General features: G+C 38.2%; 2 protein-coding genes across 2 annotated transcripts; one reads left to right on the plus strand and one right to left on the minus strand.

The window, feature by feature from the left end:
* Positions 1–4: 4 nt before the first annotated feature.
* LOC142844869 (ubiquitin) lies at positions 5–484 on the minus strand. The gene has a single exon (XM_075963662.1). It carries the CDS (start codon positions 400–402, stop codon positions 169–171), a length of 234 nt encoding a protein of 77 aa, XP_075819777.1. The 5' UTR covers positions 403–484; the 3' UTR covers positions 5–168.
* Positions 485–2,358: 1,874 nt separating this feature from the next.
* LOC142844242 (zinc finger protein 431-like) lies at positions 2,359–3,552 on the plus strand. The gene is made up of 3 exons (XM_075962564.1): positions 2,359–2,379; positions 3,161–3,287; positions 3,488–3,552. Exons 1-3 carry the CDS (start codon positions 2,359–2,361, stop codon positions 3,550–3,552), a joined length of 213 nt encoding a protein of 70 aa, XP_075818679.1.
* Positions 3,553–16,586: the final 13,034 nt, after the last annotated feature.

A 16,586-nucleotide genomic window follows, 5' to 3' on the forward strand; every position in this document is an offset into this window, starting at 1 on the left:
ATAATTTTCTTTCTTTTTTTTATGCTTACCATGCAACAAAACCTTTATTAACATTTTTTAACATGTTCAGCTATTACTGAAACTTGTATTTTCTAAACTTAAATTGGGACAAATGGCCATAGTGCAGAGTAAATGCCACCACTGCCCACTGGGAATGCAGACTGAGAATTAATAGCCACCCCTGAGACGGAGGACCAGGTGCAGGGTGGACTCTTTCTGGATGTTGTAATCGGAGAGTGTGCGGCCATCTTCCAGCTGCTTGCCGGCAAAGATGAGTCGCTGCTGGTCGGGGGGGATGCCCTCTTTATCCTGGATCTTGGCCTTGACGTTCTCGATGGTGTCACTGGGCTCCACCTCCAGGGTGATGGTCTTGCCGGTCAGGGTCTTCACGAAGATTTGCATTTTGATCCATTAACGAATGTGATGAAACGAGAAAACGCCGAGCGCATAGAAACACCGGGACGCGAAGACCCCCGAGGCGCACAATCCCTCTCGTCACTTATAATTTTCTTTTTATAAGAGAATGAGACCCTTTTAGTAATCAAAACTTTTTTTATAAAGTTAAAACATCAGAAAGTTTTATGTAAATTTCTCCAATTTTATAATCCAGATAATTTGTATATAGTCCATCTTTATGTGGCTTATCTGTTTTTATTTTATTACTTTTTAATATTTATTTTATTATCTTTACTCCTTTAACTTATGACTATCTGTACTCTGTCTCTTTAAAAACTTCATTTCATGTTTTTATAAACCATTTACTTCTTTTTATAACTCTCTATACTCTTTTTCTTCTCTCTCCCAAGCCTATGTACATTTTTTAAACACACTGTGTCTCATTTAGAGGTCTTTTATGTATGTATCTGTCCTATTCTGTATCTGTAATTCTTTACTGTTCAGGAGTGCTTCTTAAAATACTAAGCACTTCTTATGAACTTAAGAGCCAATACGGCTTGACTGCTTGCTCCACCCAGTCCGACATGGCAGAGGCACATTTGCTGCCTCCGAGAGCCATGCACATTGCCCCATTTTCAGACACACAGGGGGTCTAAGTTGCCATTAGCAATCTGTTCACAGACCCCGTAGCTGGTCCTCCAGAAGAAGTCAGAGTTTGCGTTAGCACCATGGCCCAGAAAGCCAGCATTTCAAATGGTGCAGCTTTTTTTCTGCTACCTCTAAATCAGGAAAACCTCTCTTAAAGGAGCCTCAGCATGTCACGAGTAAGCAAAGCCCATTTGGGGAAATAAATGCAGCTAAACTTCATGTTTTTAGTGTCTAGAAACTAGACTTTTCCAAGCTCTCTAAGATTTTAAGTGGATTTTAGTTGGCCATGTGGGCACCAGTTTGTTGTGGGAAGCCACTTGTTATTTCCCAGCTACTCAGCCCCAAAACAATCACATAGAAACTATTAATTAAATCACTGCTTAGTCCATTAGCTCTAGCTTCTTATTGGCTAACTTTTACATATTGATTTAACCAATTTCTATTAATCTGTGTATCACTATGTGGCTGTGGTTTACCAGGTAATGTTCTCGGTTCCAGTGGGGCTACATGACTTCTCTCTGACTCTGCCTTCTTCCTCCCAGCGTTCAGTTTAGTTTTCTTCATCTATCTAAGTTCTGTCCTATAGCTCTGCTATAGGCCCAAAGCGTTTCCTGTATTAATCAATGATAATCACAGCATACAGACGGGAATCCCACAATATGAGTTTCTTTAGCCTCAACCCATTTCCTGTTTTTTGTGCCTACTGTGTTGTGGTTGAGACTAATCAGTCAGCTTTCTTCTTTTGCTGTCATAACTTCACCACCACCACTAAATCACATAAGATTCAGTAGAATTAACTGCTATTTGGTGCTAAGGTGGTTTGGTAGCCTACTGTTTTCATTTTGGTTTGTTTATTTTTGAAGACAAGGTTTGTCTGTGTAGCCCTAGCTGTCCTAAAAGTAGCTCTATATACCAGGCTGTCTTCAAACTCAGAGAACCTCTGACTCTGACTCCCACGTGCTGGGATGAAAGGTGGGCCAGCATTTCTGGCTTTTTTGTTTTTATGTTGTTGTATGATGGCTTTGTTCCTATCAAGCATATGCTGTTGTACTAGTTTCACCTATATCTTGAATTTTAAAATTTTACAGAGTGTATCATTATTTTTCCCAGGATGGCATGTATTCATGATATTAATACTGCTTGTGCCGTCTCAGTCATTGGGTTGCAGGTGCATAAACTTCTTTCTGCCTGTTTTTGTTTTTTGAATTTTTATTTTAAAAAGAGTTTTTACCTGTATGCATGGATATGCACCATGTGAGTACCTGGTTCTTACCTTGATCAAAAGATGGTACTAGAAACCCTGAACTTAGAATAATGGAGATTATGATCCCCCATGTAAGTCCTTGAGCCCACCTGTATGCAAGACCAGGAGGACTCTGTATTGTTGAACAATCTTTCTGCCCTGTTTTGATTATTTGTAATAAGCATAATAATTTCTATTGCTTTCATTTGTCCATTGGTAACTTTTTAAACACAGTGCCTTTTAGTAAAATCTTATTTACGTTGCAGTTTAAATTGGGGCACTTTAGGTTTCTGGTAGATGAATAAAGAGTTTAAGTAAATGCATAACTCTTTGTTGAAACTTCAGCAAAATCTATGAGTTATTTCTACCTTTTATGTTTGTTTGATTAATTTTTATCATGTGAAAAAGGTATTTAATATGTATTTGTGGCTTTTTTAGAAGTAATTGCATGAACTAGGCTGGTATTCAACTCAGAGGCAGATAGATATACATGCCTCTGCCTTCTGGGTGCAAGGATTAGAGTCATGATTCAATGCATCCAGCTTTTTCATCTTTTTTTGTAGTTAGGAATTAATAATTTATACAATTTCTCTTACCTGTACTCTGTACTGTTGATCTGTTTACACATCTTTCATTATTGGTTGTAGGCATTCTCTTGCAAGGAGATATCACATTCAAAGGGTTCAGAAATGACAGAACTGAACCTCCTATTTAGTTTGATTCTAAAGTGACTTGGGATTAAATTATAATGTCTATGTCATTGAATAAGTATGGGGAGCAACAGAATTATATGACTATACTGTCAAAGAAGTATATATTTACAATGTTGTCAAACTCATGCTTTCAGTTGTACATATGTATGGGATATTTTAGAATGCAGTGACCTATGATGATGTGCATGTCAACTTCACTTTGGAAGAATGGGCTTTGCTTGATCCTTCTCAGAATAGTCTCTACAAAGATGTGATGGTGGAGACCTACAGAAATCTCACTACTATAGGTAAGACTGAATTATCTTTCATGTTTCAAATAAGGGGACAACTGTTCATTGTTTAATGATGTTCTTTTGTAATATGATTGAGAAAGAAGAATGAGGTAAATAAATCAGGCATGGGTTGTAAGGTTTGCTTCAAATGGTGACTAATTTTTTTTTTACAATTTTTAATATATAACAGACATTTTTCTGGCACTATATTTTAGGATACATTTGGGAAGACCATAATATTGAAGAACATTGTCAAAGTTCTAGAAGACATGAAAGGTAATTTTCATATATAAGCTGATACAAATGTACCTCTGAAGAATTTGTAATGTATCCTATATGTTTTAAAGAAAAGAAAGTGTAAATAATAAAGTGCATCGATGTTTATTAAATTCTCACAAAAATCATATACCTTAATTTCATATAGGTGAACTTCATTTGCAAGTCATTTTTTAAAGAAAGAAATCAAGGAAACAATGTCTTAACCTATATTACCATTTGAATCATAATACAGTGAGAGCTATACTGTAAAACTGCCATTCCATTTATTTCATATTATTCATATTATAAAAGATATACATGTTGAAAAGGTGATAAGTATATTTATAAAATTCTCTATTACATTAATAGTCCATAGAAAGGGTAGTTTAACCCATATACTTGTTAACTTTAATGAAGGGGCAGTTAGAGTCATGAATCAAGGGGCAGCTGTTGTGGAAAGGCCTTAATCCAGATACCACAAGTCTATGAGGACAGAAAGTCAAACTGTGTGAACTCAATGTGGAAACCTTATATTTGTTATTCTTCCTTCACTAGGTATATCATATATTACTCTGGATACAAGCCACATGAGCATAGGGGTGTGAAACAATATAATTTACCTTTCTCTCAGAACAAATAGAAGAACTCAATGTGGAAACCTTATATTTGTTATTCTTCCTTCACTAGGTATATCATATATTACTCTGGATACAAGCCACATGAGCATAGGAGTGTGAAACAATATAACTTACCTTTCTCTCAGAACAAAAGAAGATATGTAGCAGTTCCCATGTTGAGTACACTTGTTGAAATTGATGTACACGTATATAAGTAATTGGTTTTCTAGTCTCATTGTTAATATATCAATAAGGCCACATTTCAGAAAAGCGCCATGAGTACTAGGACTGTATAAATATTTCTGTTTGTCCTAGTTCACTTAGCAAATGTAGTATCACTCACAGTATAGGAAACTTTATGAATGCATTAAGAGTATCTTCAAAGATGAAAAGCAAGCCTTAATGAAGGGGAAAAACAAGATTGTAAACATGGTGATAAAACCTTAACATACAATTCCTCTTTAAAATAGGACTAAATTATAAAATTAATTTATACAGATGAAAAGTTCAACAATGTATTAAATGTAGTAATGCTTTCACATGTACCATTATCATTGTAGGCATGGAAAAAGTCAAACTAGAGAGAAAACTTCTGCATATACTCAATGTGTTAAAGCCTTTGGATGTGACAGTCATCTTTACAAGCACGAAAAAACACATACTAGAGTAAAACCCTATGAAGAAAATGAGTGTGGTAAAGCCTTTTCACATCACAGTCATCTTCAAATGCATAAAAGAACATGGGTCCTGGGATTTATTCTCTGCTCCTTACCAAGCAGACGTTATGTGGTTTTGGTAGACCATTTAAGTATCATAGCACAGAGAGAAGTTACTAGGACATGCTGTGTAATTATTATCATTTGCTTACTCATTTCCATTACAGCATTTCAAATTGGTTTCTAACCTTCTTATCTTATCCATTCTTACTCCATTGAATAATTACTTTAGACACTTGTGTGCATGTGTGTGGTGTGTGTGTGTATACAGAGGCATATTCACTCTTACATGGTGATTAATTCCCTGTGAATTTTTCCAGCTTCTCTAGTATAAGATTCCAATTTTAGGTAGATACCTATTTCTAATGTCTTATGAATTTATGTTATACCTTAAAATATAATAAAATTGAAACCATGAAATAGATTTTTTACATCTTCAAACATATCCTTTTGTTTCTTCCCTGTTTGTGTGTGTGTATGTGTGTGTATGTACTTGTGACAAGATAAGAAATATACATTTGGTCCTCATACACCCTTATTCCTGGCACACATCTTCTAGAATTTTAGGAGTGTCTTTTTATATTAGGATTTGAAGGATAATTGCCAAGGGAACCATTGATGTGATTAGACAGTTAAGACTCTAGCCTAACCCACTGCTGGGAGAAGAAAGAGGCTAAAGATTAAGTTGAGGACCATTAGTCAATTTCTTAATCAATTGTGCCTACATAGTGAATACTCCATTTAAACCAGAGAGTATGGGATTGGAGAGCTTCCAGGTTATTGAGCAAATGGAGGTTCTGGGAGGATAGTTAGCCAAGAAAGGTGTTTCTTTCCCCTCACACTCATCCTCTGAATCTCTTCATCTCATTGTTATCAATATCCTTCAGGGAAAAAAAACAGTAAGCAAAGTGAATGTCTCCCCAAGTGTTGTAAAGAGTGCTGAAGAGGGGCCTTGACTTACAACAGAGCAGTTAGCAGCAAAAGTTTCAACTTGGCCTTATGGTTAGTACCTGCAGTGCAAAAGAATCTTGCGATACTGGGTCTTTAACTGTGGAATCAGACGCTATCTGGGACAGCGTTAGAATTGAGCTAAGTTGCAGGATGGCCAACTGGTTTCTATCAAGAGTTAAATAATTGTTTGCTGTGGTGGATGAAAGTCTGAGAATAATGTGTTTTTCCTGAAAAGAACTGAGCATGTACCACTCGTTTTTGAAGCTTTATATGTGATGCCAGGTACTGGAGACAGAATAAAGTAAGAACATGGTGTGAAATAGATGTAGATCTTTAGTGGTTTATTAAGATTGTCCCCATAGGCTAGATATGTGAACACTTGGTCTCCAGTTGGTGCTATTTTTTGGGGGGGGGAGGAGTGAGGTTAGGAAATTTAAAATACTGGAGGAAATATGTCATGGGATTTGTTTGGGGGTATTTAAAATTTTCCCTTATCCAGTTTACTCTCTCTGCTTCATATTTTTATTTAAAGATGTAAGCTCTCAGCTTCCTACTCCTGTGGTCATTTCTGCCACTTGCTTCCATGCTTCCCTACCAGGATGGACTCTTATCCATCTAGAACTATAAGCCCAAATAAACTCTCCATCGTATAAGGTGATTTGGTCATGATGCTTTACATAACAACAGAAATAGAAGATCAATACAAACATATGCACATAAGCGGTGCAAATAGAAGACTAATGAAACTCCTCAGTACAAAACAGGATAATGTTAAATGAAAATAAAATGTTGCAAGCAAAATGGGTGTATATGAGCTGAATAGTATAATATAATTAGTATAAAGATAGAGAACATCTAATGTAAAATTATATGCAAAGTGGTCTCACTGAGTGTGTCTAATCCTAATGACAGTAGATTTTGGATTGGAAAAGCTGAAGGAAGAAACAGGGATGTCATTGCTTTATTAAAAGTAAGAAGAACGCTGACTACTATGTATTAATGACTTGCTGTGGGACAATGCTTTTGTACACTGTAAAGATTTGCCACTCATATAGGTTTAATAAAATGCTGATTTCCCAGTAGCCAGGAAAGAATTTTAGGCGGCTTGACCAGACTTGGAAAAGTCTGGGAAGAGGAAAGGCTCAGTCTGTAGTCACCAGCCCAGATGCAGAAGAAGCAAGATGAGAATGCCTTGCTGAGTAAGGTACCAAGTCACGTGGTTAAACATAGATAAGAATTATGGGTTAATTTAAGTTGAAGATCTAATTAATAATAAGCCCGAGCCAAGAGACCAACCAGTTTATAATTAATATAAGCATCTGTGTGTTTTGTTGGTACTGAATGGGTGTGGGACCTGGCAGGACAGAAACTTCCATTTACAGTGAGTAGTTTCATCTTCTACTAGATCCTGTCATTGTTACATCTCAAAGAGGGAAATAACACAACCAGTTACATGTGACAGCAACCCAGAAGAAAAACAATGTAAAATGGAGTTCAAATGAAATGATTCATATGGAAGACCTGAATTTAAACAAAGATGCAAGACTAAGGGAAGACAGAAACCCAAGCAGTGAAGGAAATCGAAAATGTGGTGTTTAGTGATCAATAAAGAAATTTGTCATTACACCCAAACTTTCAGCCACAATTGAGTAATGTAGATAGAACCCACATAAGAAATGAGAAAGGAGGATCAGGCCAGAGAGAAACATGAAGACTCCTTCAGCTTATTGAAGCAGTGGTATATTTCGTATGATACAGGTGAACTAACCCAATGTGCACTACAATCCGCACACACTTAGTTTTCCTTCTTCACAACGCAAGATTACAACACCTGAAGCATTCCTCCCCATCCCTTATAAAACCAATCATTTTTTACCTTTTTATGAAAAGAAAATGCCTTATAATTTTTCTGAAGTTGTCAGAATTTCTAGACTCACTACTCTCTATCTTTGGGGACACTGTGAGGAAAGGGGGTTACTTGTGAAGTCAGTGTAGAGTCTCTCATGCCTACCTCCTAAACATTCCACCAACTCCTAGGGACACCAAGCTTTCACATAGGGGTCTTTGGGACACACTCAAGATCCATGTGTGATGTGGGAGTGTCATATATCAATCTGTTGATTTCATTGGTTAAGCAATAAAGAAACTGCTTGGCTGGCCCTCATAGGTTAGAACATAGGTGGGGGGAGTAAACAGAACAGAATGCTGGGAGGAAGAGGAAGTGAGCTCAGACTCGACAGCTCTGCTCTCTGGAGCAGAGATGTCATGCTCTGCTCTCCCAGGCAGATGCACACGATGAAGCAAGCCACTAGGTCAGACATGCTGAATCTTTCCTGGTAAGACTGGAGCTACACAGTTTATTAGAGATGGGTTGATCGGGATATCAGAATTAGCCAGTAAGGGCTAGAGCTAATGGGCCAAGCAGAATGGGCCAAGCAGTGTTTAAAAGAATACAGTTTGTGTGTTGTTATTTCAGGGCATAAGCTAGCCAGGCAGCCGGGGTGCTGGGGACGCAGCCCCGCAGCCCCTATTACAACAGAATGGCGCCCAGACGTGTGGACAACTGAATCCACTGAAAGCCTGAGAAAACTTGGGAAAGAGTAAAGCATGTTTTCTTGGTAGCAGCAATTTCTCGGGTCTGCTCTGCTTGCTAGAAGCAAGCAAACGCTCTCATCTAAGAGAGGCTTCCTGACTCAGCTTCAGCTGCAAAACCCTGCAGCTCTTAAGAGGTCCTGCCATGAAAAACTTAAATGGTGTTGATAAAAGCCGACTGAATGCTGTTTGTTTTCAGCAGTAGCAGGAAAAAACCTGTGTTGTTTTAAAATGCTGGCTTTCTGGGCCATCCTGCCAGGGCAAACTCTGACTGTTTGAGACAGGAGGGGCGGCTACAGAAAGAGGACTTGAGTGTTGTCTGTTGCAGCTTGTTTGATGGCAAGGACCTTGAAACACTGTAGACTTGTGGCACTGAATGCAGCTCTGGCAGGTACCTCAGTCACAAGGTTGGAATGGCAGAAAGCTAAGGAATGGGCTACATCTAGCCGGCAAAGCCACAGCTTTAGTCCTACTGAGATTGCTTGGTAAATTAAACATATGTGGTCAGAAAAACAGAGAGATACAGTAAAGAGAGCGTCAAAGACAAAGAAAATTTTTAAATGATTTACAATGTGTTAAAAATATATGCAAGCTAAAAGTTAAAAGTTCTTAAAAGTAAAAAAATGAAAGAAAGAGAGTAGTTGGGTGTGGTAGTACACACCTTTAATCCCAACACTTGGGAGGCAGAGGGAGATTGACCTCTGTGACTTCAAGGTGTGGTAGCACATGCCTTTAATCCCAGTGCCTAGAAGGAAGAGACAAACAGATCTCTGTGAGTTCAAGGTGTAGTAGCGTACACCTTTAATCCCAATGCCTGGGAGGCAGAGACAGGTGGATCTCTGGGAGTTCAAGGACAGCCTGCTCTACAGAGTTATTCCAGGACAAAGATAAACAGAGAATATAAAATAAAAGCAAAAAATAAACAAAATAGAGGTTAAAATAAAGTGCACAAAGATGGAAAATACAGAGAATTTTGATACTTTATGCTATTATGCTCTCTTTAAATTATTTGAATGCTGAGGAAAGAGCAACAGCTGCTAAAAGATATTTGTTTATAAATGCTGCTGAACTAATCCAACATAGATATTTTGAAAATGCCTTGACTTTGAAATTTGGATCTAAGGACATGATGCTTTGGAAAGGAGTTCCTTATTTTGTTTTCACAGAGGGTGAGAGTCTGTGGATTTCTTCTATCCGAATATGGTATGATGAACCACGCCTTCCTGAAGGGTTGCTGTGAACATCTTCAGAAAATTGCTTTGCTCAACTACCAACTGAGATGAAACTAGCACACAGGTTATACCATGAAATACCTAATTAACGATGCCCCCATTCAGCGGGAAGCAGTTTGGAGAGAAAAAACTGTGCCCATATTCCCAAATAAACGTTCTTTTACATTTAAAGGGGGATATAATATAGATATGAATAATTTGCATTAGTATAGATTTTGCTTTATTGATAGAGATTTAAGGTCAATTTTATTATATGTATATGTATTTCTGATATTGATTAAGGTATTGTGATTGTGTAGTTCATTTAAAAATGTAATGTATATAGGTAGTTAATAGATAATCATAATAGTCAAGTTTGTAGTCATGTTAGTTAATATTTTCTAGATGTACATAGATATATTTTAGATAGGCATTCTTCATAACTTTCAAAGCTTATAGAATATGGCATTTTAAATGTTTTAATAACTTAGGACTTTTCGTGACAATGAGACACTCTGCTCCTGGCAGCACCAATCTACTTCAAGAGGAAGATGGGCATCGAAGAGGATCCTTATGGAGTTTGATAGCCATTTGGGCAAGAAACTGTTCTTGCCTGGACTATTGCATAAACTGGACACAAAGAGCCCGCAGAGAGAGGACTGCTAAACTTGCCTAAAGGTGAGATGGTCTTTCAGGGTTCCTGATTCATGAAAGAGTCTGCAAGACATTCTTCAGGACAAGCAGATAGTGACTGCCTTTGAAATTTCCTGCTTTGTGGAAATGTCTGCTGGAAACTATGGGCTTGTAGGCCAAAGATGGATGCCCCAACGGTACAGAGGAACTTTGGGTGACTGTACAGGCAGTGAGATGTCTCTGTCATTTCTAGAGTTTTAAAAGTTGCTTACTTTTTGTTTGCTTAGGTAATATTGTATCTTTCTGGAGTCTTTGATGGAGTTAAGAATAGTTAGTTATAGTTATCCTTATTTATGATAAAGATTATTGTAATTTTTACTTGATAACTGTTTTGTTATATGTAATTTTGCTATGTTAAAGTTAAAGCCTTCCTTTTTTTTGTTTAAACAGAAAAAGGGGAAATGATGTGGGAGTGTCATATATCAATCTGTTGATTTCATTGGTTAAGCAATAAAGAAACTGCTTGGCTGGCCCTCATAGGTTAGAACATAGGTGGGTGGAGTAAACAGAACAGAATGCTGGGAGGAAGAGGAAGTGAGCTCAGACTCGACAGCTCTGCTCTCTGGAGCAGAGATGCCTTGCTCCGCTCTCCCGGGCGGATGCACACGATGAAGCAAGCCACCAGGTCAGACATGCTGAATCTTTCCCGGTAAGACCGGAGCTACACAGTTTATTAGAGATGAGTTGATCAGGATATCAGAATTAGCCAGTAAGGGCTAGAGCTAATGGGCCAAGCAGTGTTTAAAAGAATACAGTTTGTGTGTTGTTATTTCAGGGCATAAACTAACCAGGCTGCCAGGGTGCTGGGGACACAGCCCCGCCGCTCCTATTACAACACATGTGACAGCAGTCAACCAAAGCTCAGACCAGATAAAAGTGGTTTCGACCAGATCAAACTGGTTTAGACCGGTTCAAACCAGTTAAGACCAGATCAAACCGGTTTAGACTGCCTCAAACAGGTTTACATTGGATCAAACCGGTTCATACTGGATCAAATGTGTTTAGACCGGATCAAAACGGTTCAGATCGGATCAAAACGGTTCAGACCGGATCAAACTGGCTCAAAGCGGATTAGACCAGCTCAAACCAGATTAGATCAGTTCAGGCCAGATCAAACCGGTTTAGACCAGCTCAAACTGGATCAAACCAGTTTAGACTGGTTCGAACTGGATCAAACTGGAACAAGCCTGATCAAACCAGCTTGGACCGGTTCAAACCGGTTCAAACTGGCTCTGACCAGATCAAACCAGTTTAGTCCGGTCAAACCTGAACAAACAGGTTCAAACCAGATCAAACCAGTTTAGACCGGTTCAAACCAGATTAGACCGGTTCAAACCAGTTCAAATTGGATCAAACTGGTTTGAACCAGTTTAGACCAGCTTAAACTGGTGCAAACTGGATCAAAGAGTATTAGACCAGCTCAAACCGGATTAGACCAGTTCAGGCCGGTTCAAACTAGTTTAGACCGGTTCAAACCAGTTAAGACAGGCTCAAAACGGATCACCGGTTTAGACCCATTCAAGCCGGATCAAACTGGATCAGACTGGATCAAACCGGTTTTGACCGGTTCAAATCGGATCAAACCAGTTCAAACTGGATCAAACCGGTTTAGACCCGTTCAAATGGGATTAGACCGGGGGACTGACTGTCACATTGAGTGAAGTGTGAGAAAGAGACCTCAAAGCCTATCCCCAAAAGTGACACACTTAGCCCAATAAGGCCACACCTCCTAACAGTGCCACTCCCTTTGGGAGGAATTTTCTCTCAAACCTCTACACCTTCCAAAGTTCCAGGATGGGAATTTTGGACTAAACCAAAGCAAGCTGAATGCCCTAGAGGGACTATAGTGAACACTGTTCCTCCATCTCCACCACAAAGACCATTTATTGCTATGGCTCCCAATGCTCAGGCAACCTCATCTCTACAGACTTTCCACTTGTCGCCCAATGATGTTTTAGGAAATGAACAGTTTTTGTTGACCCCTTGCAATGTAATACAAATGACCTCTAGTCCAGATGCTAATAGCCATCACTGTCGTCTGAAGCTTTATGATGATACTATTTGCTGTTCCAATTTCTGTAGTTATTCCAATCTTCTGAGTTCCATAAGAATTACCCATTAAGCCATTCCATGTCTTCTCTAAACTACATCTCCAAGTTCTTCTATATTATTTTTATAAACTAGATATAAAGAGTTAACCACATTACAATGTTTAGTTACAACAATGTACCCACTCCTCTGGTACCAATTTTCCATGAGCCTGTTCATCCATGAAGCTGAGCACCCAACAGGAACAATTTTAACGATGACATATTTATTCTGCCAAATGAAGTCAGAGGTTTCAGCCCATCATGGCAAATGCATCTGTGGCAGGTCAGCTTAAATTCCAGAGGGCAAGAACAAAGATAGTGAGCCAGGCAGTGGTGGTGCACACCTTTAATCCCAGCATTCGGGAGGCAGAGGCAGGCAGATCTCTGTGAGTTCGAAGCCAATGTGATCTACAACAGCTTGTTCCAAGACGGGCACAAAAGCTATACAGAGAAACCCTGTCTCGAAAACAAACAAACAAACAAACAAAAAAATCAAACTAAACCAAACAAAGAGAACAAATAGAGTACTCATTAAAGCAAATTGTCTCTTTTTATTCTTATTCTATCTAGAGCCCCCACCTATATGATGGAACTAACTGTCATCATAGTTGTCTCCTCTACAGAAATTTCCTTCATAATATATTTATAATGTGCTATTTACCTCTTAAATACTTCTAAATTAGTAAAGTTGAAGATAGTCATTAACTATCACAGGTAGTTTGGGTGTAGATTTAGGGGGAAGCCAGTCTATTACATAGTGAAATAAGGGGTGTATTTAGGCCATGTCACTTAAATTTAAATGGAGTTAGACTAAAATGATTCTTTATTACTAAACATTTACATGGAGATGGGAAGTAAATACTTTCAAAAACATTTTTTTTCAAAGGATACTTTGGAACAGATGAACAGAATGTATACCTGGCTGGTCTGGAACTCACTTTGTAGATCAGGCCAGACTTGAATTCACAGAGACCAACCAGCCTTTGCTTCTGGGGTGTTGGGTTTAAAGTTACATATCTCTGTGCCTCGATCTTGGAAATATTTGAAAAGAGTTTTGATTATACATCACTGAAAGTAGAGGTAAAAAATGGGGATAAAATATATGAAATAAATTAATGTTCAAGAGTCTGGACTACATCTTTGGTCTGACTATTCCATGGCAATTTTAATACATGCAAATAATGCTTAAAAGAATTTTGGTAGTGTTTCCTGTCATTATCATCTCATACTTTTATTAAGTGTTAAATATTGGTATTTTCTTATACAGATTATATCAAATTTATGCTAAAATTTAATACATATATGAATGTGCATACATCGTTTTCCTACAATTATTTTATTTCAGAATAGCAGTACATGTATTTTTCTAGAATTTTATTTTCATATGTTTTCTTTTCTTGAATTTAAAATAACCTCATATGAACATGCTTTATACAGTACTTTCTCTGGGATGAGATGGTTATTAAAGTTATTATTGTCACCATGTCTGTTCATCTTTGCTGAGAACATTATATCACAAGTATGGAAGACAAGAATAAGATGCTGGAGTGCTAGCAGATACACAAATACCACAATATTAAAAACAATACATAGACAATATTTTGGATTAAAATTTTTAATGTTATTGATTTGCTTAAAATGTTGTGAATAAAAACCCATTAATAAATATTTTATGAAAGTTTATTCACTTAGAATTTTACTTAAATTTTAACTCACTCAATTTTGAAGCAATATTGTAATTCAATGCAATTGGGATGTTTTGTTTTTGTTGTTTATTTTTGAGACAAGGTTTAACTCTGTAGTCCAGATTGGCTTCAAACTAACAATTCTCATTGCTCAGTCTAACAAGCACAGGGATTAGAAATTTCAAAAATTTATTTCTGTATGCCAACTTTTAAATAAACAACATTGCCTAAATATATAATAGTCTTTATAATTAGTCTTCTCTAGACTTTTCTTTTTCTATTTTAAATCCCTTTAGTGGTGGAGCATTCTGCAATGTTTGACAGGGCTTGACTCTTAGAAGATAATGGTGAACTAGGAAGAAATGAATAGTAAAGCATAATGTATCTTCCCTAAAACAATAACAAAAAACAAACCAACAAAGAAACCACTGCCGAATCCCAGTGAGTAAGAAACATGTGTATATTCACCTATATGTGTACGTGTGTATGTACACATGTGTATGTACATATGCACTGACCCCTCTGATTGCCTGGACCTCCTGTCCTACAGTGGTTAGTCATATACCACATGTGGTCAGTCTTAGCTAACTCACTTCTCATTTCTACTCCCTTCCATAATAAGAAACAGCGCTTTTCCTGTTATATACCTTCTCTAGCCACAGTGAAGCCTAGATATAGCAGTTGAAGATTTGTGAACTGAATTTAATTAATCCCTCCTTGCTAAAATGGAATAGTGTTAAACTTTGTTCACAGCCTTTCAATTGCCCTTATCAAACCTTCAAGGTTTAAAAAGCTTTGGGTTGCTGATAGCTTCTTAGGAGACCAAAAACCTCTCACTATACCTACAAAGAATACAGTCTTCCTCAAAAGCTCCTAGCATCACATCTATCATTTATCACCATCTTAAAACTGAAATTCCACTGTGCAAGATACTATTGGTTAATAAACAATAAAACTTCCTCATTAGAAAAAATAGGATGAATACAATTTGAATAATTTGTGTTGAGAAAATGTTTTTTTCTTATCCCAATTCAGAAATCACCCAGCTACTGTTTTAACAAAACATACTTGGCACAAATCCATAACAATAGATTCTATACAAGCTAGAGTCTACATACTCATTGAACATCATCAATTTGGCCCTAAAACTGTGTGCTAAAACATTCTGATTGGCAGGTAAAATGTCCAGTGATTATTGCTTCCCCCAAAAGCTGAGCATGACATGTTTAACCACAAGTGACTTAAAAATCTGTCTGCCAATTCCTCCTTCATAACCGATAAGTAAACATCACTGGAGAGTTTGCTTTGGATTTATCTGCATTGACCAAGCTCTCATTCTCCGAATGAGCAAACGCTGAGATGAATTTTGAGTATTTTTTTATCCTCAGAACAGCATTTATTCTGATACAAGGAATTTTATTCAAACAATTCATAGCACAGGATTGTCACGCCCGCCTCGACCAGCAAGGAAGATGCAACACCGGAACGCTTCTTGCTAGCAGTTTATTCAGGACTTCTCTCTCTCTCTCTCTCTCTCTCTCTCTCTCTCTCTCTCTCTCTCTCTCATTCTCTTTCTCTCTCTCCCCGGGCAAACCTCTCCCAGCCCCTAAAAAGGCACGGGCCGGATTGCCAGGTGGGCACTGCCCATAGGTACACGCATATGCAAGTAGCTGACAATCATTGCGTGATAATAGCATGAATCAGGCCTTAGCCATAATGGAGTCGGGTTCGGCTCCATGCAGCTCTCTACAGTTCCCCCTTTTTGTTTTGTAAAGCAACAAGCAAGAGTAGAGGTCTGATCTCTGTTAAAAATGGAACATGTACTAGTGTCTGTCCAGGTGTCATCCACTCAGAGAACAGTAGACCTGTCCCGTGTCTTTTTACAGAGGTGGGAGTTAGACACCAACCCACATGCAATCAGACTTGCTCTTTTTAAGGTCGACTTCTCTGACCTCAAGTGCAGTGCACAAGCCTCACATCCTATGCTCAAATATAGATAACCAAGCTTGAGGGGACTGTCCTGCTTCAATGGCCATGAAGGCCTGAATGATCATAACTGCATTGCGATGCTGTGAAACCCTTATGTGACAAATGCACCATAGGCATACCAGGGAGGCAAGCACCATTAAGCCTGTTAGGGCTCCTATTCCCGCCCACTCCTTCAGATGATCCAAGGCTGTAGTGATCCAGGAAGATAGTTCTTCTGACAGGCTGGTATCCATGCGTGTGGAAATTGCAGTTGCAATCACCACTCGCAGCTTTTCCAGTTGTTGTTTGAATTCACCAGACCAATTACCTAAAAGATAGCTAGACAATTTTTTAGACAAATTAGCTGCATGAGTCATATTGAATGCTGGTCACACACAGCCCCGGATGGATAGAAATGTCTGACAGACTAGGGTATAGACTTGCCTCTATTTTACCTGGGTCCTTTTTTCCCCATATCCTACTATTTCCCACATACCCTCTTCCCCTCAAGTGAACAGAGGTGTGTGACTGTA

The sequence above is a fragment of the Microtus pennsylvanicus genome, chromosome 2, assembly GCF_037038515.1.
Source record: "Microtus pennsylvanicus isolate mMicPen1 chromosome 2, mMicPen1.hap1, whole genome shotgun sequence".
NCBI classification, from domain to species: Eukaryota; Metazoa; Chordata; class Mammalia; order Rodentia; family Cricetidae; genus Microtus; species Microtus pennsylvanicus.